The 20,222-nt window shown below is 56.7% G+C and overlaps 1 protein-coding gene and 2 long non-coding RNA genes across 4 annotated transcripts in view; 1 reads left to right on the top strand and 2 right to left on the bottom strand.

Annotated features, from left to right (window-relative positions):
- Positions 1-549: 549 nt before the first annotated feature.
- LOC120596966 (uncharacterized) lies at positions 550-17,987 on the bottom strand. The gene is made up of 3 exons (XR_005651295.1): positions 17,751-17,987; positions 1,862-1,967; positions 550-1,221 (listed from the first exon to the last, which is right to left on the bottom strand). It is a non-coding gene; the product is annotated as an uncharacterized LOC120596966 (long non-coding RNA).
- LOC120596965 (uncharacterized) lies at positions 4,984-12,633 on the bottom strand. The gene is made up of 2 exons (XR_005651294.1): positions 11,633-12,633; positions 4,984-5,958 (listed from the first exon to the last, which is right to left on the bottom strand). It is a non-coding gene; the product is annotated as an uncharacterized LOC120596965 (long non-coding RNA).
- Positions 17,003-20,222, top strand: part of B3GNT7 (UDP-GlcNAc:betaGal beta-1,3-N-acetylglucosaminyltransferase 7) — a 6,338-nt gene continuing 3,118 nt past the window's right edge. The window contains exon 1 of one of the 2 annotated variants that reach the window (XM_039855538.1): positions 17,003-17,081. In XM_039855538.1, the coding sequence (XP_039711472.1) occupies positions 17,029-17,081 (53 nt within the window). In that variant the 5' untranslated portion in view covers positions 17,003-17,028. Of the gene's footprint in view, positions 17,082-18,420; positions 18,753-20,222 lie in introns of those variants that run through there. The other variant, XM_039855539.1, reaches the window with a different exon arrangement.

The raw sequence follows: 20,222 nt of genomic DNA, 5'->3' as shown, positions 1-20,222 counted from the left end.
CTTCCCATGAGACCAGGGCCCTGGCATGCTCGGGACCAGTTCTTCATTAATCTCTCCACTTACGAAATTGCCTTTGGCCACAGGGGCTCATGCACACGCTGGGGAAGCGAGACCCCCCAGGCAGCCAGACCTGCCTGCATTTTGGTGGGAGGCAGCTGCTCAGGTGGCCTCGCAATCGAGCAGAAGCAGGTCCCCCCTTGCAGGCCAACGGAGGGGCTGCCGGAGGAGCGGAGAGTGGGGTGGGCCCAAGAGGCCGTGCTCTGTCCCTGGGGTCCCCTACCTGCCTCTTTGCCCCTCCCTCTCTGTCTCCTCGTGCCCCTCCACCCTCCCCTCTCCACCAATCCTGGGCCTTTGTGAAGAGCTTTCCTAAAAATAAGGGGAAACAAAAGAGAAGCAGAACAAAAGAATGTCATTCAGCATTAAATCTGTCACTCTCAGGATACACGCACTCCCCGACCATGCCGCCCCCACCCCACTCCTCCCCGGTCCTTTCCTGACACGCTCTGGGCACTGTGGCCAGCCGGAAATGCTCTGGGCCGGAAGTGTGGTTCATGGGCCATGACCAGGACGCCTGTCAGGCTCTCCCTTGCCTCCCAGGGCCTTTCTGCTGGAAAATGCACTGCGCAGCCGCCTCCCCACCTGCTGGGCAGGTCACCCCGCTTCCTCACACAGGGCAGGGAAAGTTTAGCAGAGAGAGCCAGGCAAGCCCTCTCTAACCCTGCCCGGCTCCCAAGCTGCACCAGGCCAGGAGCCCCAGCTAATAATACTCTCAATAACAACAGCCAGGAGCCAACGGGCTGGTCCGGCCACGACCAATAGCACAGCATGGCCTGGCTGGCGTGGAAAGCTCAGTGAGCGCTGGATTTATGTCCTGTGGCCTCGACAAACACATGAGCGATTGCCAACGACACTCACTGAGCACCCCACGCCAAGCAGCCTGCTTCCTGGGAGGGAAGAGTGGCCGAACAAGTCATGCCCTGGCCACAGAGCAGGTGACCTGGGGAGGGCAGGTTCTCTTTCTTCTGTCTGCACAGAGCCGGTTGAAAGAAGGAATTGTGTGGCACAGAGGGGGCTCTGTACGGAGACGGCCTTGGTGCTGGCAGCTCGCTCTGGTTTTTCTTCTCCAGCCAATCTTACAGGAAGTGAGAATGGTGTCTTCCCCAGCATCACCGTCCCACTTCAAGAGGACCAGCCAGCTTCCTGTTCTTGGCGTGCCGGCAGCTGCAGGTGACAGATATGAAGAGACAGTTGTCCACAAGCCACTGGGTGGCTTGGGGAGCTGAAGAGGGTCGCTCCCTAGCCCAAGAGCCAGCCCACCGCAGCCCCCACCCCCAGAACCTAGGCTCCTTTTCTGCTCCTGGCACAGCCAGATGCGGAGAGCTAGGGAGGTCCTGTCACTGTCCTGCCCCGGTCACCCTGCACACACACACACGAGGAGAGGGCTCTCACAGGCACGTGGCTGCGTAGACAGCATGAGCCAAGTCAGCGAGCCGTTCCTTCTCAGGAGCTTGCGTGGAGGGACCTGCGACCAAATGGCTCAGCCAGGGCTGGCCGTGGCCTCAGCAGAAACCAGCCATCCTCACTCAGAGCCACGATCAGGAAACAGAAGGGACTTAGAATAAGAGAAGCTCGTTCTCAAGCCACACGTCTGAGCGGCAGACTTGGTATTTTCTTCCTCTTTTAAAATCTGGTAAGAATACGGTTTGTTCCCTTCTGTAGTTCAGAATGCGGCTGATCCAAAGCAGCCATGAGCTTCTGTATTTTAAAGGCATAGAGGGTTGACCAGTTTCACATCCTGTTTCCTTCCCTCCATTAAGACCAGAACCACAAACAACTCCACTGGCAAAACGACTGGACTCACTGGGGGAGGCCTGTGCTCGCTCCTTGCCAAGAGTGACATCAGTGCTCAAGTCCTCGGAAAGAGGAAGGAAATTTGCCTACAGAGCCAGGTAGAGGTTGGACCACTCCTAAAACAGAAATATTGAAATAAATTAATCGGTATTTAGGTGGTACGTGTGTGTGTGTGTGTGTGTGTGTGTGTGCGTGTGTGTGTACAATCACGCTTTCCCTGCCAGGCCCTCCATCGGCCCTGGCCAGGCCTTTTAATAAAGACATCGTCCCACTGGACAAAAGCAAAAGATAAGCATTGCATTTTTCAGTGGCCTTCTGACACCTCTGAGCAGGCAAAATTGGTAAACGGAATGTTGGAGCAGGCAAGAGGCCAGGGGACCCATGATACGACCACAAACGTGTCATGGGCCTGGGTCTATCTTGTGAGTTCTTGGCAGTGGCACAAGGCTGGGCGTGTTAGAACTCCATGGTCGTATGCCTGGCCCGGTGGCCACATCTCGATTCTCTGACACGTGTGAGCCCCTTGGTTCTTGGGGACGAAGCAGTGGAGCACAGTACCCTGCCTCCTTGGGACTGCCAACCTCTGGGCCCTCTCTGAGTTCCTGCCGTGGCCTGAAGAGAAAACACGAATGCTTATCTCTGGTGTCCTCAATATAGACAAACAGGAAAGGCAGGACCGAGTCCCTGACGTGGGATCGATTCCTGGGGAACCGTTGCAAAAGGCAGAGTGGTTGCACGTAAACAGCAGAGGAGCGTCCCGAAAAAACCTTTCCCGTTCTCCCCTGTAAACGCGCCCGCTTCAGATTCCACAGATGCCGCCGCTCGGCGCGGCCCGCCCGGGACCCTGGCAGCGGAGCAGCCCCTGGTCCAGAAACCCGAAGGGAGCGGGAGGCCTGTGTCTCCCTGGCGTGAAGACTGTTTCTCCCTTGAGCCTTCAGATGAGCTGAAGTCTGATTTGTAAATGGCCATTTCAGGAAAAGAAAAGACTGTCTTTTAGAGACGAGGGGAGTGATCCTACTCAGTGGCTTAGCGGGTACAGCCCAAGTGGAAGGTCAATGCCACCCCCCCAGGCCCCCAGACCACACCCTGGAGAGTCCTCTTGCGGACACACACATCTACACCAAAAAATAAACAAACAAACAAACAAACAAACAAATAAATATGAAATAAAAAATAAAATAAATAAAACCAACCAAGGCTGCCGGCTGGAGACTTTGTAAAATACCAACGACTTTTTCATAAACATTCCAGCTCTCTGCTGACCTCGCTGAGTTCACTGGGGTTGGATATGAACAAGATCGAAGGGGTTGGAGGGCTGGGGGATCAAATGCAGCTTTCCCCCACAGTCTGAAAGCAGAGTGTTTTCTGAAACCTTTCGAAATGGCGTAAAGTGAAGAAACAATGACTATTAATTATAGGGGAGAACTTTTGAGCATTCCCAGACCCCAAATTCAATGTACGCATGATGTCTTTATTTCATTCGCCATGATCTGAACACTGAATTACATCTAATTTTACGCTAAGCAGAGCACCCTTACCAGCTCTTCACTTTTTCTGATGCCTTAGGGATGCATCTCGCTGAGGGAGGCGCAGAGTAAATCGGATAAAGCACAGACGCTCACAGACGCAGTCGAAGCTCTGGTGGCCTGATGCTGAGATGCTGAGCGTAGTTCCCAGGGACGGAGCTCGGCGGGGCCGCTCTGCTGCTTGGGTACCACTGCCTCTGTCAGGGCTCCGTGTGTGTGTGTGTGTGTGTGTGTGTGTGTGTGTGTGTGTGTGTGTGTGTACACGAAACGCTGAACACTGAACGCTGTTTTATCTATTTGCCTTTTTTCATAGAAGTGAAAATCCTCTTTGGATTTCTTTCGGTTAGTGAAAACAGGTACTAACATAGTTCTTTCATAAAAAACAAACTTTGGGAAAACGGGAATACCTGTACATGAATAAACCCAAACGCTGCCCAGGTCATCTGAAGATCTTCTCATCGGCTGCTAGGACTGGCCCCTGAAAGCCACCTGGGGAAGCCACGGAGAGCAGTCTGTGGGGCTTTTGAAAAATGATGTCTCTTCTGCCCCTGCAAGCTGACCCCAGCTCTCTGGTTACCTGACTCCCTGGTTACCTGGCTCCCTAATTTCTCCTGAGTAGGCCTTGATCTCATTTGCTTCATTCATAGCAAGGTGTAAATGTCTGGAAACAGCTTCAATCATGACCCTCGGTGGGATTATTATAGGCAGATAGAGCTTTGAGATCTAGTCAGATACCAGGGGTCACGCAGTAAGTCGGGCAGGATTGAGCCCAAATCAAAAGAGCTAAATAAAAAAACAAATGCACAAATAAAAAAGAATGATACAAAAAAGAAGCCATGACAACAAAATCTCAAACTCTTTAATAAAAACATGATCTGACCCTGTACCCATATGAACCCTAATCCCAGTCCTGATTCCAACAAAATTTTTATTACAAAAACAGGCAGCCAGCCCAAAGGCCAGAGTTTGCTGATTTAATTTTTCTAATATTTCATTAAAATATTATTTCTCTTGATTACTGAGTTTGAGGTCACCTCCTTACATTTTATGTGCAAGGCGAATGCTCCCCGACCTCCCCTAGTCCTCCCACCCCCGCCCCGAATGAGGACTCCTGCTGGGCCCTCCAGGGTGCCGACTGCACAGCCTCGGCTAGTGGCTGGGCCCTGCCTTCCTACCTTCACCTCTCCTGACGTAGTCCACGGTAAGTCATGCCAAGGAGTAATTCCGTTCGCTTTTGCACATTAACAAAGTACCCACAAAACTTAGTGGCTAAAAACAACAGTTTACTAATTTTACAATTATGTGTATCAGCAACGGGGGCTGGGCTCAGATGGGCAGTGCTGTTGGGCTTGGCTGGACCCAGGCGTGATCAGTGGTCAGAGGGCAGTCAAGGGCATCCCTCATGGCTGGCAGTTGGCTGTTGGCTGGGTCCTGGGTTCTCCACGAGGCCTTTCATCCTCCAGCAAGCTAGCTTGGGCTTGTTCTTGTGGTGGTCTCAGGGCTCCAACATCAAGAGAGGTCAAGCCCAAGTACCAGTCAAGTTTCTACTCACATCGTGTTTGCTGCTCTCTCATTGGCCATGGCCGATGTGTATACGGAAGGACCAGGATACAGGGAAAATGAAAAAACCCAGGGTGTGGCCAAAACCACATACCACTTAGAGGGTGTTCAGAGTTGACCTCGCGTCTCACGTTTTTCCACTGTGGCGTCACTCGCCAGCTTAATTCAGTGCAACAAACATATCCGGTGGGGCTGCCCAGCGTTGGGACGGGAAGGGTTTTGTTAAATTAATATTTGTTATTAATAATTGATTGATATGGATTTTGTTAAATTAATATTTGTTAAGTGGAGCCCTGGGTGAAAGACCTCAAAGAAAGTGAGACAGAGAAGTTTATTACTCACAGGTCCTGGAGGGTACGCAGCTCACAGGGGTGTCACGGCAGTACGGGCGTGTGAGGCAGCGGGACGGGGGGCACATGCCTGTAACAGGGCCCGCGGGTGGAGTGTTTCTAGGGCTCCTGGACGGAGGGCTGGCTTGGTCAACTTAAACCAAAAAGCCGTCATTTTGGTAAGCTCCATGGGAGTTTTATCTAAGGGGTGCACAGAGGAAGGCAGTGTGGGGGGGGCTGTTCATCACAAGGACCTCAGGGAGGTCATACCAGGAACTCACACTGATTCTGACTCTGAGGGCTCTTATTTAGGGCATGCACCCAAGGGACGGCTGGTGTCAGTTCAAGGCCCCTGCGGCTTAGCCACAGAAAATGGGTGTCACCGCAGCAACATCGGGAGTGGCTTAGCTAAACTGTCAACAGAGGACATAGTTCCACTGGGCCTCGAGTTGCTGTCTCCTTACGGGGAGAATTCTGGCCTTTGCAGATGGCCACAGTTCAGAGCAGCGCCAGAGCCACATGGAAGTCGGTCGCCACTGCCAGAGCTGGACAAGATGGGGAGAGATGGGCCACCTGAGGCTGCCGACCAGAAAGCGGTGCCCCCAGAGCGCTGGGCCAGGGGTCAGCCTGACACGGGGAAAAGCTGGGTGACGAGCTGGATGCCGAAGGCGCCGAGGTCGGTGGGGGAGGTCCTGGAGTAGGAAGAGAGAGCCAGGTGATGCCGCGAACTCCAAGATGGGAGGCTGGAGCAAGTGCCATAGGGCACTGGGAGGCGGGGGTCCACCAGGCCCTCCTCTGGCGCCTGGGCAGGAGGCAGTGGTATGCTGGAGCCGGCCTGTGCCTGATTGCTACGTTTTCAGGGATTCTGTCAGCCATTACCGAAACTTAAATTATATATAAACTTACAATTAAATAAGTTCTACTAAAAACAGGGATAATGAATACTCAAAACTCATCCCCCCTAATTATTTTATGACGTGCACTATCGTCTGCATCCCAGAGGTCATTTATGTCTTTTGCGTCTGTATGGAGGAAACACGATATAATGGTGGCTACTCAGTTCTGTATTCAGTGACATCATTTCGGTAGCTTGAAATCGGCCATCCTGGGGATATTTATATCATAGAAATTGGCCCACTTGACGGACCCGGGCTCCCCGCTGGCACCCCGAGCCGGTCGTTAGCACAACACTGGCAGGAGCCCGCGAGGAGGTGTGGCCCGAGGGAACACATAGAGCGGTCAGGGGGAGCAGGGCCGTGGGGCCCAAGGCGTGGCGAGGGCAGCGAACAGGTGGCTGCTCTGGAAGACTCCACCCACACCTGTTCCTACGTAGCCTCGGATCTCCGACACTGGCCCAAGGTGCCAGCATCGTTTCATTTCCGGGCTCTCATCTTACAGAAACTAGCCTGCGGCCTTTGTCCCTGGATTACGTGATAACTGAGGATGACCAGATGGTTAACCTGGGTGTTCCCTGGACGCCTTCCCACTTGGCACAGCGCTGCCGCTCGTAACTCCACTATCTCTCTGTGCTTCCCGTAATTATGCCTGCCCTGTGTGCTGAATGGTGTGGCACTGCTCAGGACTGCCAGTCACTGCTCCTGACAGTGACCTACACATCCAGAGGGACAGAGCCTGAGTTTACTGGAAACTCCGAGTTTACTGGTGGAAGGTGGGACATAGAGCTGCATAGAGTGCCTGAGCCAAAGGCAAGAAGTGTGGGGGCCAAAGTGTCACCCGAAACTAATATATTATTATGTGTGAACTATACTTTTTTTAAAAAGGGGCTGGGGCATGAGGTGGGGACACTGTCACCATTCCGGATGATGCAACTGCAGTGCTAGCTGCCAGCGGCCACGCCCCTCTCTGCAGGAGGAGAGAATGCAGAACTGGTCAAGAAGAGGCAGAAACGGTGGCCACACAGTCCCTGGTGGCCCTCGTTCCCAGCAACAGCCCTCCCTTTCCGGCTTCTCTGGGCCAACAAATTCCTGCCTTTAAAAAAAAAAAAAAATGATTCTTCAAGTTCAGTGTCACTTACTAGCGACCAGAAGATTTGAAACTAAAATGGCGACCCTTACCACTTAGACTTGGGGTGGCTGGTTGAGTTTTGGGTGCCATATGATGCCCGGCCTTCCTTCAAAACCCGCCTGAAATCAGTAGCTGGGAAAAAGCCTCTGCGACTCCGTTTCTGTCACGTTCCATTGGGCAACCGCCCTCCCACCCGCCCACGTGCAGGAAGCGGGGTCCCCACGCCTGCGGCTCTGCCGCTTGGCCTCAGGTCCCGACAGGCGAACGACGTTCAGCCGGGTCCTTTCTCGTCTTTAGCCACAAACACACCTCTCGTGAAATTCCAGACCCCCCTCGACTCTTGCGAGAACAGCTTTCCACCTTCATGGTTGTTTCGAAATGCTGAGAGTCCCCTCTGTGACTAGGAAGGGACAAGCAAGGTGACCATGAGGCCAGGTGGCAGGGGAATCGACGTGGGACCGACAGGATGCAATGATACTGTGGTGCCGTGGTCACGGGCTGCTGGGGGACGAGACCCACTCCACAGCCTTGGTAGTGAGGGTCAAGGTTCCTGTGAGGGTTCTAAGGTCACCGTAGACAGGAGCAGCAGTGGGCCAAACAAACTGCACCCAAAAGTTCGAGATCATAGTTGACATTAAATACAACTTCTCAGAAACTCAGTCTGGCCCAGGGATGAAAAATACAAAAGCTCGAGGTAAGGCTCGTGACCACTGCCTGGGCGGACGGCAGTCACTGAAATGCCTCGACTGCCTTCGTGCCTCACCTGGGACAGCCCTGGCCTTGCCCCGCTGTGCCCTGGAGCAGGCCTTCTGGGACCAGGCTCCAGGTCCAGCCCCCTGCCCTCACTCATGCCTCGATACGGCATCAAATTCACGGTGGGTTTTCTTCCCGCTTTTGTTGATTCTTAAACACCTGGAATCAGTGACTCCCCTCACCTCCCATGTTCAGGAAAGATCCTGGGTCCCAGTCTCCAGCATCATGGGTCCCCTGGCCCTGAAAATGTCCCCCATCCACTCCTGCCCCTCTCCGCATCCCCTCACTGACCCGTTTCCTTCCAGTGCCCCCTCTCTCATCAGCCGGGGACTGCTGCCAATGTCCCAGCTCCTGCTCCAGAGGGGTGACAGCTCAGGAAACGGGGCGAGCAAGAGGGACTCACTCGGCGACCAGAGAGTCACAGTAGACAGGAGCGGGGGGGCCTCCTAGCCTGCGCTCCTCTCTCTGCCGCTGCCTCTGGCTCCATGAGCCCTCAGGAGCCAGCTGGCCGCCTGGGTCTAAAGCTGGCCTCAAACCAAGAGCGAGCTGCGATTCAGAACTGCAGTCCACAACTGGGCCAACACGGCATGATCCGCCAATCCCAAAGAGAGGACGTTTCCAGTCAAATAAGAAGTTATTCCATCAGGGTCTCCCTTTCCTGTTTCGATGGTGAGAGCAGGACAGGCTGGGAGATGGGAGAAGAGCTCGGAAGTGGGGTGGGGGGACCCCTGAAGATGTGGTCCCCCTCAGCCTGCAGCTTGCCCTCTGGAAGTGGACCAGCTCAACCTCCCAGGGCCACAGGGAGCCTGAGGCTGTTTAGAGAGGTATCTGTCCACGGGGAATAGGGCGGGAAGGGGGGCCCAGCTCTCCCTGTCCTGCTGGAAGCTTCCTGGGTCAAGCAGGCCTAGGTGTGCGGTTTCATCTTCTCAAAGCAGACTTAGCTGACAGGGGCACAGGAGCAGCCAGCACCATGCTCCCGGATTGTGCGTTCCCCAAAGGCTGGCCTCACAGCTTCGTTTCTTCCATTGTCCAAAGCCCGAGACCCTGAGGTTGTCTGAAAGACGCCACAGGTGGGCAGCTAGCTGCAGTCCAGACCCTCTGGGCGCGTGGCGTCCCTTTGTCTGCGTCCAGCTTCTCTTGGCACAGCCGGAGTGGCGGAGGGGTGGCGGGCCACAGCAGCCTCTGTCTCACCTCGCTGCCCCCTCTCTGCCTGTCACCCGCTGCCTCTCAACTCCTCGCACTTCTCACCTCTCAGCACCTGGCAGGGTCATAGGGGTCCCTTATCCCTGGCCGAGGGATGCTTTCCAGTGGCTGGAGCAACCTGGGGTCTCCAGTGGGGCAGCGGCACGGCCCCCTGACACGTGTACCGTATTGCGTCTGTTACCACTTCCTGCGCAGAGTCCTAGTTTCTGAGACCCTGCCCTGTGCCGTGGAAGTAATAGAGCGGGTAGGAGGCATGGGGGTCGAGCGGAACCATGAAAGAAGGCCCTGCAGGCCCCTGGGGAGGGGTTATCCCCCAGGAGACATGGAGTTAGCTTGCTCCTGGATCCAGCTCCTGCCTCTGTGTCCTTGGCCTACATGTGCCTTGGCCCCTGCCCGCCCTTCCCCATGCACCCCCATTCCTCCCCGGGCCTCTTCCGCTCCCTCCCTGTCACAGCACAGACACACAATGGGGTCATTGCTGGTGAGCTCCAAGGGGGGCCCGCTCCTCAGGTGGAAGTCTTAAAAGTTGGGTCCAAACTCTTCACTCCTCAAGGAGAAGCTGAGAGTCGTAAGCTTCTTCCCGCTCGCATGTCGCTGTGCTGGGATTGGTGTAGACAGTGAGTGAGTTTCAACCTTTCTTACCCTTTCCGGTGTGGGTATTTCTTGTTCTCCCAATATGTCACTCAACTAGTTTCTAGATTTCTTCAAAGGGAATGTCTCCATGTGTAGCTGTGGGTTTCACCGTGTGCACGGGAGGAGATAAGCTCAGGGGCCTGTTTTGTCGCCATCTTGGGCTGCAACGCTTATGTATGTTGACCCTCGCCAGCCTTTACGAGCTTTGACCAAGCCACCAGAGAATGTTCTCAGAGAAGGCGCTGCTCCCTAGATCCCAGCAAATGGCTCTCTCCCTGGTAACCTCAGCCTTGATGGGAGGAAGGAAGGGGCCACCCGAGCCTTCTGGAATTGCCGCTTCAACTTTTTGAAGACTCAGGCCCAAGAAGGCCCGTCTCTCCCATACCCTTTGTTGTCCCCAAGGCCATGTGATGGTGGCTGCCCCCAAGTTCTGAGTGCCCTGTCTTCTTCTACCCACCCGTAAGGGCAGGCTCTTTGGGAAACAGAAAAAAATGATGGCATTACACCCCCCACCCACATTTTTTTTAGATCACAGTGTCAGTCAGGAGTCTTGGTCATGGGTGAGAAAAAACACACCCAGAAATTATTGGTGCCTGTAACTTACTCAAGGGAGGAAGGGCGGCCTTAATTCTCGGGACATATGTTATCTTCCCAATGCTGCTGCAGTGAGTTACCGCACACTCAGCGGCTTGAGACAACTTAGATTTGCTCTCTCAGATATCTGTAGGTCAGAAGTCTAGGTTGCTCAACTAGTTTCTCTGCTCAGAATTTTACAAGGTCAAAATCAAGGTGTTGGCCAGCTCTGTTCTCAAGGGGAGGCTCTGGAAGAATCTGCTTCCAAGTGCCTTCAGGCTGCGGGCAGAATCCAGTTCCTGTGGTTGTAGGACTGAGGTCCCCATGTCCTCACTGGCTGCTAGCTGGAGGTTGCCCTGAGCTTCCAGAGGCCTTCTTCTGGTCTCGAGACCACAAGTGGGTCCCTAGATTTTAGAACCAGTTAAAGCATGTCAAATCCCTCTCACTCCTAGAATCTCTCTTTTTCTTCTGCTGCATCTCTTCTGCTTCTGGCCAGAGAAGGCTCTCTGCTTTCAAGGGCTCTTGTGATTAGATTGGGCCCACCTGGACAATCCAGGCTAACCACCCTATTTTAAGGTCTAAAACCTTAATAACATCTGCATCCCTTTTGACAGCAACCTAACAGCCACAGGCCCTGAGGATTAGGGCCTGGACATCTCTGAGGGAGACGCGCGATTTTGCTGACCACGGGGCCTCTAGAACCAGGCTCCGGCCCTGTCGAGCTCCCTTTTCTGTCTTGCTGTTTTGTTCTCTACCACTGCAGAGATTGGGGGGCATCGGTGCATATGGCACTGTATTTTCCCAGTATGTTCAGAACCACATCCTCAAAAGACCCATGATCAGAGAGCAAAGGGATGTTCCTCTTCCAGTTCCCCTTTGAAACTCCCCAGGGCCGAGCCCTGATTGGACCAAACCCGTGGTCAGGATGGGAGGGGGCATACTGAACTGTGACAGGCCCGCCCTGAGAGAGAGGAGGGAGATCTCTTACCAAAGAAGGGAGAGATGCTGGGCGCAAAACCCAGAACTGATTTTGTGACCGTTGCCGTGTGGTGCCCACTTATGGGCCTTTCTCCAGGGCGCCTGGCTCAGCTACCTCTCCGTGCTCACTGGAACCCCACAGAGGCCCATCGCGCTGCTAACCTTCCTTTGCCAAGACCGGGTCCCAGCTCCACCACTCACCAGTGGGCTCACCTTCCTCCGGGCCTCAGTCGTCTCCTCAGGAAAATGGAAATAATAAAACTCCGTGCCTGGCCAGGCTACTTACAGCCACTGGGGAGGCAGACGACAAGGTGTATGAGAAGAAGAGTTCTTTATAGGCCTGAGGAAGCCTTTGACTAGCGCCTGGGAGGGACTTCAGGGACCCTGTCCCTCCGGCTCTGTCCCCCTGATGCTAGCAGCACCATGGCCGATAGGTCCCCAGCAGGCACTGGTGGGAGCGGTGCTGCCCAGAATGCACCTGGCCAGGCCCCGGGCCGTGAAAAGGCAGCCATTCAGCGCTGGCTTGGACAGGAGCCGGGCGATGAGAGACAGGAGCCCGGTGCTCTGTAGAGGAAGGAGGCCTCTGCGTGGCCTCCCCGTGGGGCTGAGCTGCCAGGCCGGGAGGCCAGGCCAGCTCACCAGGGAGGGGGAGGTGCCGGAGAGGGAAGACTAAGCTAGTGTTTGAGGCTGAGGGGCTGAAAGAAGGCTATGTGCAGCCTGGCAGGCAGGGGTGTGAGTCATTGGTGGCCTGAGGGGGAGGGAGCAGCCCAGCTGTCCGGGACGAGGGGCACGATGCCCACCCGCGTGTGAATGCGCGTCAGTGTGCGTTTGAACGTGGGAGCTGGGGGTGGGGCTGGGGCTTTGCAAATCTGTCTGGGCTGCCCAAGGCTCCCTGAGGTGGGCACACCCATCACCCTCTGAAGACGGCCCCCCTCACTGCCAGAGTTCCCTCCAGGCAGCCAGTGCTGGCGATTCATTCCCTGGGCTATTTAACCGACAGGCATCTGTGCCTCCCCTCCCCTGCGCGGCCAGAAACACAGAAAGGACTGTCCTTGCTCTCAGCTGCGCCAAGTGTGGTGCGATAGGTAGAAGAGGGACAGACAGACATGATGCCAGCCCAGGGAGGGGACATCCGAGGTGGGTTATGACAGAGGAGCCGGCGCTCACTCGAGTCAGAAGGCGGCTGCGCATTTGGGCAGCAGGAAGCTGGGCTCTCAGCGAATAGGAGAAGAAAGCCCAGTGGCTGGGCAGGGGGTGGTGTAGAAGTGGGTGGCGTCGAGGCCCTACGGGCAGTGCCTGAGGCTGAGGGGCCGAACGAGGGGTGCGCACAGACTCGAGGACCTGGGGGCAGACCAAGAGAGGATGCAGCAGGACCCTGCCAGGCCGAGCCCATGCCCACGTGCCCGAGCGACTGCCAGGCGAGGCTCACCAGCAGCAGATGAGCTGGTTGAGGGAGGTCCCTTCCACATGGCAAAGGCCATAGGCGTGTGTGTGTGTGTGTGTGTGTGTGTGTGTGAAGGTGTGTGTCTCTCTGGGTGTGTCTATGTGTGATGAGTATCTGTGTGAGTTTCTGTGGATCTCCGGAAATGTGTATCTGTGTGTGCGTGTGTATGTGTGTGTGTTCTGACTGGATGTGCATGTATCTCATATGTGCATGAGTGCGTGTGAATGTGAGTGAATACGTGTGTCTCTTTAAACATGCATACTTCTGTACAAATGTGTCTGCTTGGGTCTGACCTATGTGTGCATGAGTGTTGTATGTGTCTCTGAGTATTTGTGTCTGTCCCTGTCTGTGTGTGTGTACATATCTGGGTCAGTGTCACCTGCACGCCTGTATAGCTCTGTGTGTCTGCCGTGAGTGTGTATTTGTGTCTGTCTGTGTGTGTCTGTGAGTGTGCCCACCATGCTCTGCTGACAGGAGCCTGGGGTGCAGTCCGGCTGCTCCACGCAACCTCTGCCAAGTCCCCCCAGACTCTGGTTCCTGGGTGGTTTTGAACTCTGACTTCTTTGTTCAGCTGCCCAGCTCCGGCCACACCTCACTGGCTCCCACACCTACAAAGCCTCTGGTGGCCTTGGCTGCTCCCGGACCAGCCAGTGAGGACCCAAGCACAGGAAGGGGGCCAGACAGTGGACAGCCCCCAAAAGAGCGCTGTCCACCCTCACTGGCCAGCCTGGGGCTCCTCCCACCGAGAAGAGAAGGATTTGTCAGGAACACGAGTGAAGACATGTCCCACACAGCCGCCACCCCTCTCTTCCTTCTTCTAGGGTTCCTGGTCTTAGGGGGTCTGTTCTGGAAGATGATTTAACAGTTAAAGGGGCTTCCTATGAGCTAGAGGACTGACTGTCATCTCTTCCTCCACTTTCTTAATAATAGCAGCTTCCTCTGAGGGACCCGTCCTTCCAGATAGTTCCTGTGAGGCTGCTACTCCCAGGACCCTGCCCCAACCACGACAGAGGACCAGGGTTGGCCAATCACACAGCCCGAGTCCTCCAGTATATGATCACTGGCCAGGTTTGGGCACGTGACTAAAGCGAGATCAATGAGAGTGCTTCCCTGGAATTTTACCCGTGGAGCTTGGGAAGGGAAAAGCCTCTTTCCTCCAGAAAGGGTGACACATGCCTGCGGCCACCTGCCCACCAGCCTTTCCCTTACTCCTCGTGAAAAAAGCCTGTGGGTTTAGGAGAGAACCAAGAGATAGGCGAACTTTGCAGCGGGGCGGGCTGTGGGGAGAGGACCCGAGAGAGCAAGAGGCAGGGCTTTCCTGTCATACGAGTAAATAAATTCCTTTTGCTTGAGCTACTCTGAGTTGGGTTTCTGTGACTTGCTCAGAGGAGCCCGGGACAACCCCTGCTTCGGCTGCGGGCCTGGGGTCTCCAGGATACACCAGAGCCCCTCTGCCTGGCTCTTAACACTCTTCCCTGTCCCCCTCTGGCTTTCTTAGGTCCCGGACAGAGGCTGTGGCCCCCTTTCCCCACAAGCTCCTAAACCCACCTGCTTCCTCAACCGCCACCTGCTTCACCAGGAAAAGTGATTCCGCAACCCTCCCTGTCTCTGCCTCCAACTTCCTCCTCCACAGCTGCCTCCTCGTTCTGTCTTCCCTCTGGCCCTTGCCCACAGCTGACCAAGAAAGTTGGAATTGGAGGGCTCAGCACCAATACTTCCCAGACCTGCTCGAACATCAGCATCTCCTGGGAAACTGGAAAAATACAGTTCCCCAGGTTCCAGCAGACTCTCCACAGGCAGGCCCCGGAACTGTGATTTTGAAACATCTTACTAGTTATGGCTGTGTCGCCTTCTCGGTTGTTGGGTAGGTCTTGGCTTTATCAGGATTTGGCCACAGAAGGGCATCCCGGGGTCCCTGACAACAGCATATTGTCCGTTATACTGCTCAGTGCCTGCCTGTGGACAGTCTGCGGGAACCTGGGGACTGTATTTTTCCAGTTTCCCAGGAGATTCTGAGGTACGAGCAGGTCTGGGAAGATCCCCTTTTAACTTTTCCTGTCTTCTCTCAACCCCTTGTGATCTGGGCTCCTCTTTGACCCAACCTTCCCTTGGGTCCGGGGCACTTCCAGACTCCAAGCCAGACCAGCCACGCTTTGAAAGCCCGTCCTCCCTGCCCCTGAGCTCCCCACCCTTCCCCCATCTCCCCCCTCTGCTAGCTCCTTCTGGGCCTCTTTCTCTTGCTCCTTTGCATGCTGCCCTTCTTGACTGGGCAGACCCTCCCAGGGTGCCCTGCAGGATGGGTGCCCTGCAGGATGACCCTCTGCAGGGCACATGGGTGGCCTTCTAGAACTAGAGGTAGATGAAGATGGTAGACCTCACCCACACCTCCTCCCCAGAGAGTATATTACAATGAAATCAGTGCTACCCCCCTTAAAACATCTATTGCCAAGAAGCTCAAAACAGACCTCCCCCCACTCCCCAGGAACCCTGGGGAGCCCCACTCTGGGTGAATTCAAGGACACGATGACCTAAGACTGGCTAAGCCTCCAATCGGATCATTATATAGAGGGATCCAGGACGAATTAGAGAAAGTTCTGGACCCAGGGCACTATTCTGCTGGGTCGCTGGGCTCATCCACGCACAGGCGGAGGGGCTGGTGTCGTGTATCTTGCCAGGCACACACCTTAAACAACACATCGCTTAACAGACCCTTTGGTGCAGCCGGGCAGGCTTGACGCACTGGCCCTGGCTGCCCCTGGAGCGTAGACTTCGGCTCAGAGTCTCTAAACACTAAGATGAACTCACACACACCACGCAGCTGCAATAAAGTGAACACAGCCAGGGCCGCTCTCTACCCTGTGGCCACTGCCCAGCCACCAAGCACCAGCCTCTGGCAATGGCGGTCTCTCTCCAAGGTGCCCAGGGCTCCTCACACCCAGCTCTCTGATTCTCTCAGGCCCCAGTCAGCTCCGCATTGTCCAGTTAAGGGCTGACTCAGGGCAACCTCTGGCCCACCAGGTATCTCCCCACTTCCAAGGTCAAGACTGGTCCTCGGCCCCGGGCAAGCCGAGCTGCGTGCTTGCCTGGCACCAGCAGAGTATGGATTCCAACTGATTCAGGAGGGTGGGCGGGGCCGATACAAAAGAAAGTGGGAATGAGGACAAGAAAAGGGAACGGGGAAAGGAACGGGAGCAAGGCGGGGAGGCGGGGAGGGCGGGGGAATGGAGGGGAGCGTCTCGGGGTTCTCCCGCATCGGGCCTCGATGACTTTCCTCTTCCAGGGCAGAATCTCACCTCGAGGGGAGCAGAAACGCCCACATCTGCCACTGCTTGGGACTCCTGCCACATGCCCGACGAGCTCCTGCCAGGGCTACTGACAGACCACCCCGACTCCCCACATCCATCCATCCATCCATCATTCCACGCCCCTCCTGGTTCTTCAGCTTCTAACTGCCTTCAGCCGGGGCAGTGGGGCTGGGCAGTTTCCATCTGCAGACTGACGTCACCTTCTCAGGGGCCTTGCTCAACGCCCCATGTGCAGCAGCAGGAAACCCCTGAGGCTCTGACCACAGGGAGGGGCGGAGACAGGTGGCGCGCGGCCAGCCTGGCTGAGTCTCAGAGTGCTCACTGATAGGGACAGACCCTAGAAGCCAGCAGGGGAGCCTGTCAGAAGGACAGTGAAAGCTGACCAGGGCCTGGCCTGGCTCCCACATCCCCGGCCTCCACTCCACAGGCAGGCCCTGAGTATTTCATTGTTATCCATTTCCCTAGTCTGAGTTCAAATTTGTAAGGACAAACCAGTCCCCTCAATAGACCAGATTCCACTGGCAAACACTCAGGTGGCCTTGGGTGGCTCCTCTCATCATCACTTCCGTGGGCCCTGGTGGTTTCTGGGGCCTGGTGGGTCGAGTTGCTAATATCAATAATAATATTAACATCAGCCAGCCCATCATGATGCCACTGCATAGGAGACACTGATCTGCATGCTTCACAGGCGTCATTTCACCTAATGTCACCGGTCCTCACAGGAAACTGAGTCTCAAGGGGATAAGCCACCAGCCCCTGATGACAGCCAGGAAGTACAGAGCCCTGACCCAACTCCTGCCCCGCTAGTCCCCACACCTGGGCTCAAAACCCCTTCACAGGGAACAGCTATGTCCTCCCCTTACCGGGCACCCGAGGAGACCCCGCAGCTTCCAGGTGAAAGGTCAGTGCTGAGGCAGGGTGGGCTGTCTGTCCTCAGGCAGGCAGGCCCTGGCCCTCCTTCAAGGTCACACTTACAGGGCGAAGGGGGAGAACCCAGAAGCCTGGGCATTGAAGTGCCTGGTGCCTTGCAGGACTGGTGGCCAGTGGGGCCATGGGTGGCCCTCTTGGACAGGAAGGCAGGCCAAGAGGGCCTTCTAGGCGCAGGTCAGACCTTCCTCTTGCTCTGGTACTTGGGAAGGGCTGTTACAGCGGGTGCTGGCCCCACAGGAATTATTCTTGTCAGGCCCTTCATGTTCCCTGACTGGAGATTGCAACATCCAGGGAAAGCTTCTTGCACCTTCGGTCTCTCCTCGCCCTCCGAAGGGCCCTGAGCCTTAAGGAACCAGCTAGAGGGGCTTCTGGCTTGAGCCTCAGAGGCCTGGGACTCAGCCTGGCAAGAGCGGCCTCTTTAGGCTCCCACTATCTACCTCTCACTGTACCTGGGGGCCCGCAGGTGGGAAAGTCGCTCCCTGTCACTGCCGTGCCTGAGAGAAGGGCCCGGAGCCTGCCTCCGGAACCAGGCGGGCCTCCTGAATTTTCTTACTAACTGTGGGACCTGGTCCACTGGCTTTTTCCCCTTCTGGCACCCCCATTTCCTCCTTTGTAAAGTGAGAATAATAATAGTATTTACCTCCAGAATCAAGTGAGTCAGTCACGCACCAGCCTGGAGTTGTGCTTGGCAGATCGAAACTGCTTGAAGAATGTTAGCTATTATCTACTGGACTGTGAAATGTTTCCATTTCAGTTCTATGAGCGTTTTTTAAGGTCCCATCGTATGCTCAGTGATGGGACCTCAACTAGAACAGGACTAGAACAGGCATCCGGATGAAAGCGGGCAGTGGAGGTTTGTGCCTGTTAGAGGATTCTGGAAGTCACCTGGATGGGAAGGCCCCGCCCCAGACCCCCGCTGGGCCCAGAATGCCCCTCCAAGTTCAAGCCTAGTGCAGCCCACACCCTAGGAGGGGCTGGGGCTGGCACACACACAAACAGATTAATAAAAGGGTTTTGAGTGAAATATTCGTTAATGGACGAAAAGAAAGGGGGTTGGGCTGGCAGACAGGCCTTCCCTAGATGGGGGTGAGGGGTGGGGGGAGACTGTGGCGCCCCAGAGGTGGAAGGGCTGCGGCCGGGGGCACAGAGAAGAGTCTTAAATGCCTGAGCGCCTCTGTCTCCCCCACCCAGGAGTCCGAATGGGGCCGGAGGGAAGTGCGCCCCCATCCTGGGAAGGTGGGAGGTGGGTGATGTCCGGGTTCCCACGCGTCCAGATGCGCTGGCGGCTCGGAGAAGCTCCGCGGGCGGTACCCGTGGGCGAAGTCGCGACTCGGCCACCCGCTCTCGGGCCGGGCGACCCTGGGTGGCAGCGCGCGCTCCGGAGTCTCGGGTTCCGCCTCTGAGAAGGGGGTGACTCCCGCGCGGCCGCCGCCTGGAGGGCTGGGGGCGCCGAAGGGGTTAACGCACCTGGGACGCCGCCGCCCCTCCCGGCCCCTCCTCCGGCCCGGGGAGGAGAAAAGTCACCGCGGGCGAGCGGCTCGTCCTCCGCCCCCTCCCTCTCCGTCCCAGTCCCCGCCCGCCGTCCCCAGAGCCGCGCGCCCCGCTTCGCCGCCTCCCCGGCCCGGACCGCCATGTCTCTGGGGTGAGTGGGGGCCGTAGGGCCGGGAGACCCGGGGTGGGACGCGGGGACCCCGGGCTGCCCCTTCCCCGGAGGCCGGAGGGCTGCAGGGGACGCCGGACGGCTCCGGGCAGGAGAGATGCCGCGCTGGGAGGCCGGGGCCGGCCGCGGTGCCCCGGGACGCACGGGCTCGCGCGGTGGCGGCCGGAGATGCCTGGCCGCGCGCCCAGCCCTCCGCAGCGGCCCGAGGCCCCCAGATCCCACCCGGGACCTCGGGAGCTGGGGACCCAAAGTGTCGCTGGCAGCTTGGTTCCTGCATCCTGGGCGACCTCTGTCCTCTGGGGCCTCCGGCCTGCGCGCTCTCCTCTCTGCTCCCCTCCCCTGAAGAACAGCGCAGGTGGAACCAGCCCGGGGTGGAAGGGTCTCTCCGCATCCCCCTCCCCCGGGGTGACCCCCTCTGGACTTCCTGCAGTCCGGCCTCCCGCCCTGGGCTGTGAGCACCTGTGAGCACCGAGCACTCCGCTCCCTCATCCTCCCGGGGCGGGTCTCAGGTCTCACAGCCCTGCCCCAGCACCTGGGGTGACCCAGCCTTTCTCCCACCCGGTTCACAGGAAACTTTGGGACCCTGTAGGAAAATGTCACTCTAACGGGGCTCAGACTTCCCTCTCCCTACACCTTCAGCCAGCCAGTCCCAGGGCCACCTGTCCTGCAGTCTGTCTCTTCCCATCGCCCCCACCTCTCCCCCGGAGGCCAGGGCCATCTCCCGGCTGGCCTAGCCGTGGAAGGCCACACTTTATTGGCCTGCTTTTCCCCCTCCCGGAGCCCTCAGCCCCTTTGTCTGCAAAGGAGAGACCAGGACAGGCTTTCTGGGTACCCTCAGAGTGTGAGCTGAACAGAGAGGGGCCCAAGAGCTAAGGTCCCTGGCCCTGGGCCTGCCAGCACTCCTGGAAAAAAAAACAAACCTCTAATCTCTGCTTCTGAAACGGGTATGATAGGGCAAGGAGTGGGCCTGGAGCGGGGGCAGGCCAGCTGTTTCCCTCCCAGGGCAGGAGAGCGTCTCTCCTAGTGGGACATTAAGAGAGGTGCCATACCGGGGGCTTCGGGGACAGTGGTCATACTAGGAGATGCCTTGGGCTGTTCTTTTTCATTGAGTCAGATAGATGGAGTTGAGGGGAGAGAGACAGACTTCGTCAGATCCCGAGTTAGAGCCTACTCCCCAGTGTCCCCCGCATATTACCGAGATCCCAGGCTGCCCCGCCCAGTGGTTCTCTGGGTTTGCACAAGGGTGTGAAAGTGAACGGGGCACCTCGCCTTACGCGGTGAACAGCCTGTCAGAGGCTGTCCCTGTAGAACCAGGGTCCCTGACCACACACCCCCTGCATTGCCGGGTGCCTGAGACAGACAGTGCTCCAGTCCCACACTACTATTGTCTTCATTTCAGGGGAGAGGAAATCATGGTTTGGAGAGGTTGAGAGAGACCCTCTCAAAGCCATT

Source organism: Pteropus medius, unplaced genomic scaffold (genome assembly GCF_902729225.1).
Source record: "Pteropus medius unplaced genomic scaffold, Ma_sr-lr_union100, whole genome shotgun sequence".
NCBI lineage: Eukaryota > Metazoa > Chordata > Mammalia > Chiroptera > Pteropodidae > Pteropus > Pteropus medius.
Note: the sequence above shows the minus strand (reverse complement) of the source record. Positions and strands in the feature narration are given on the sequence as shown.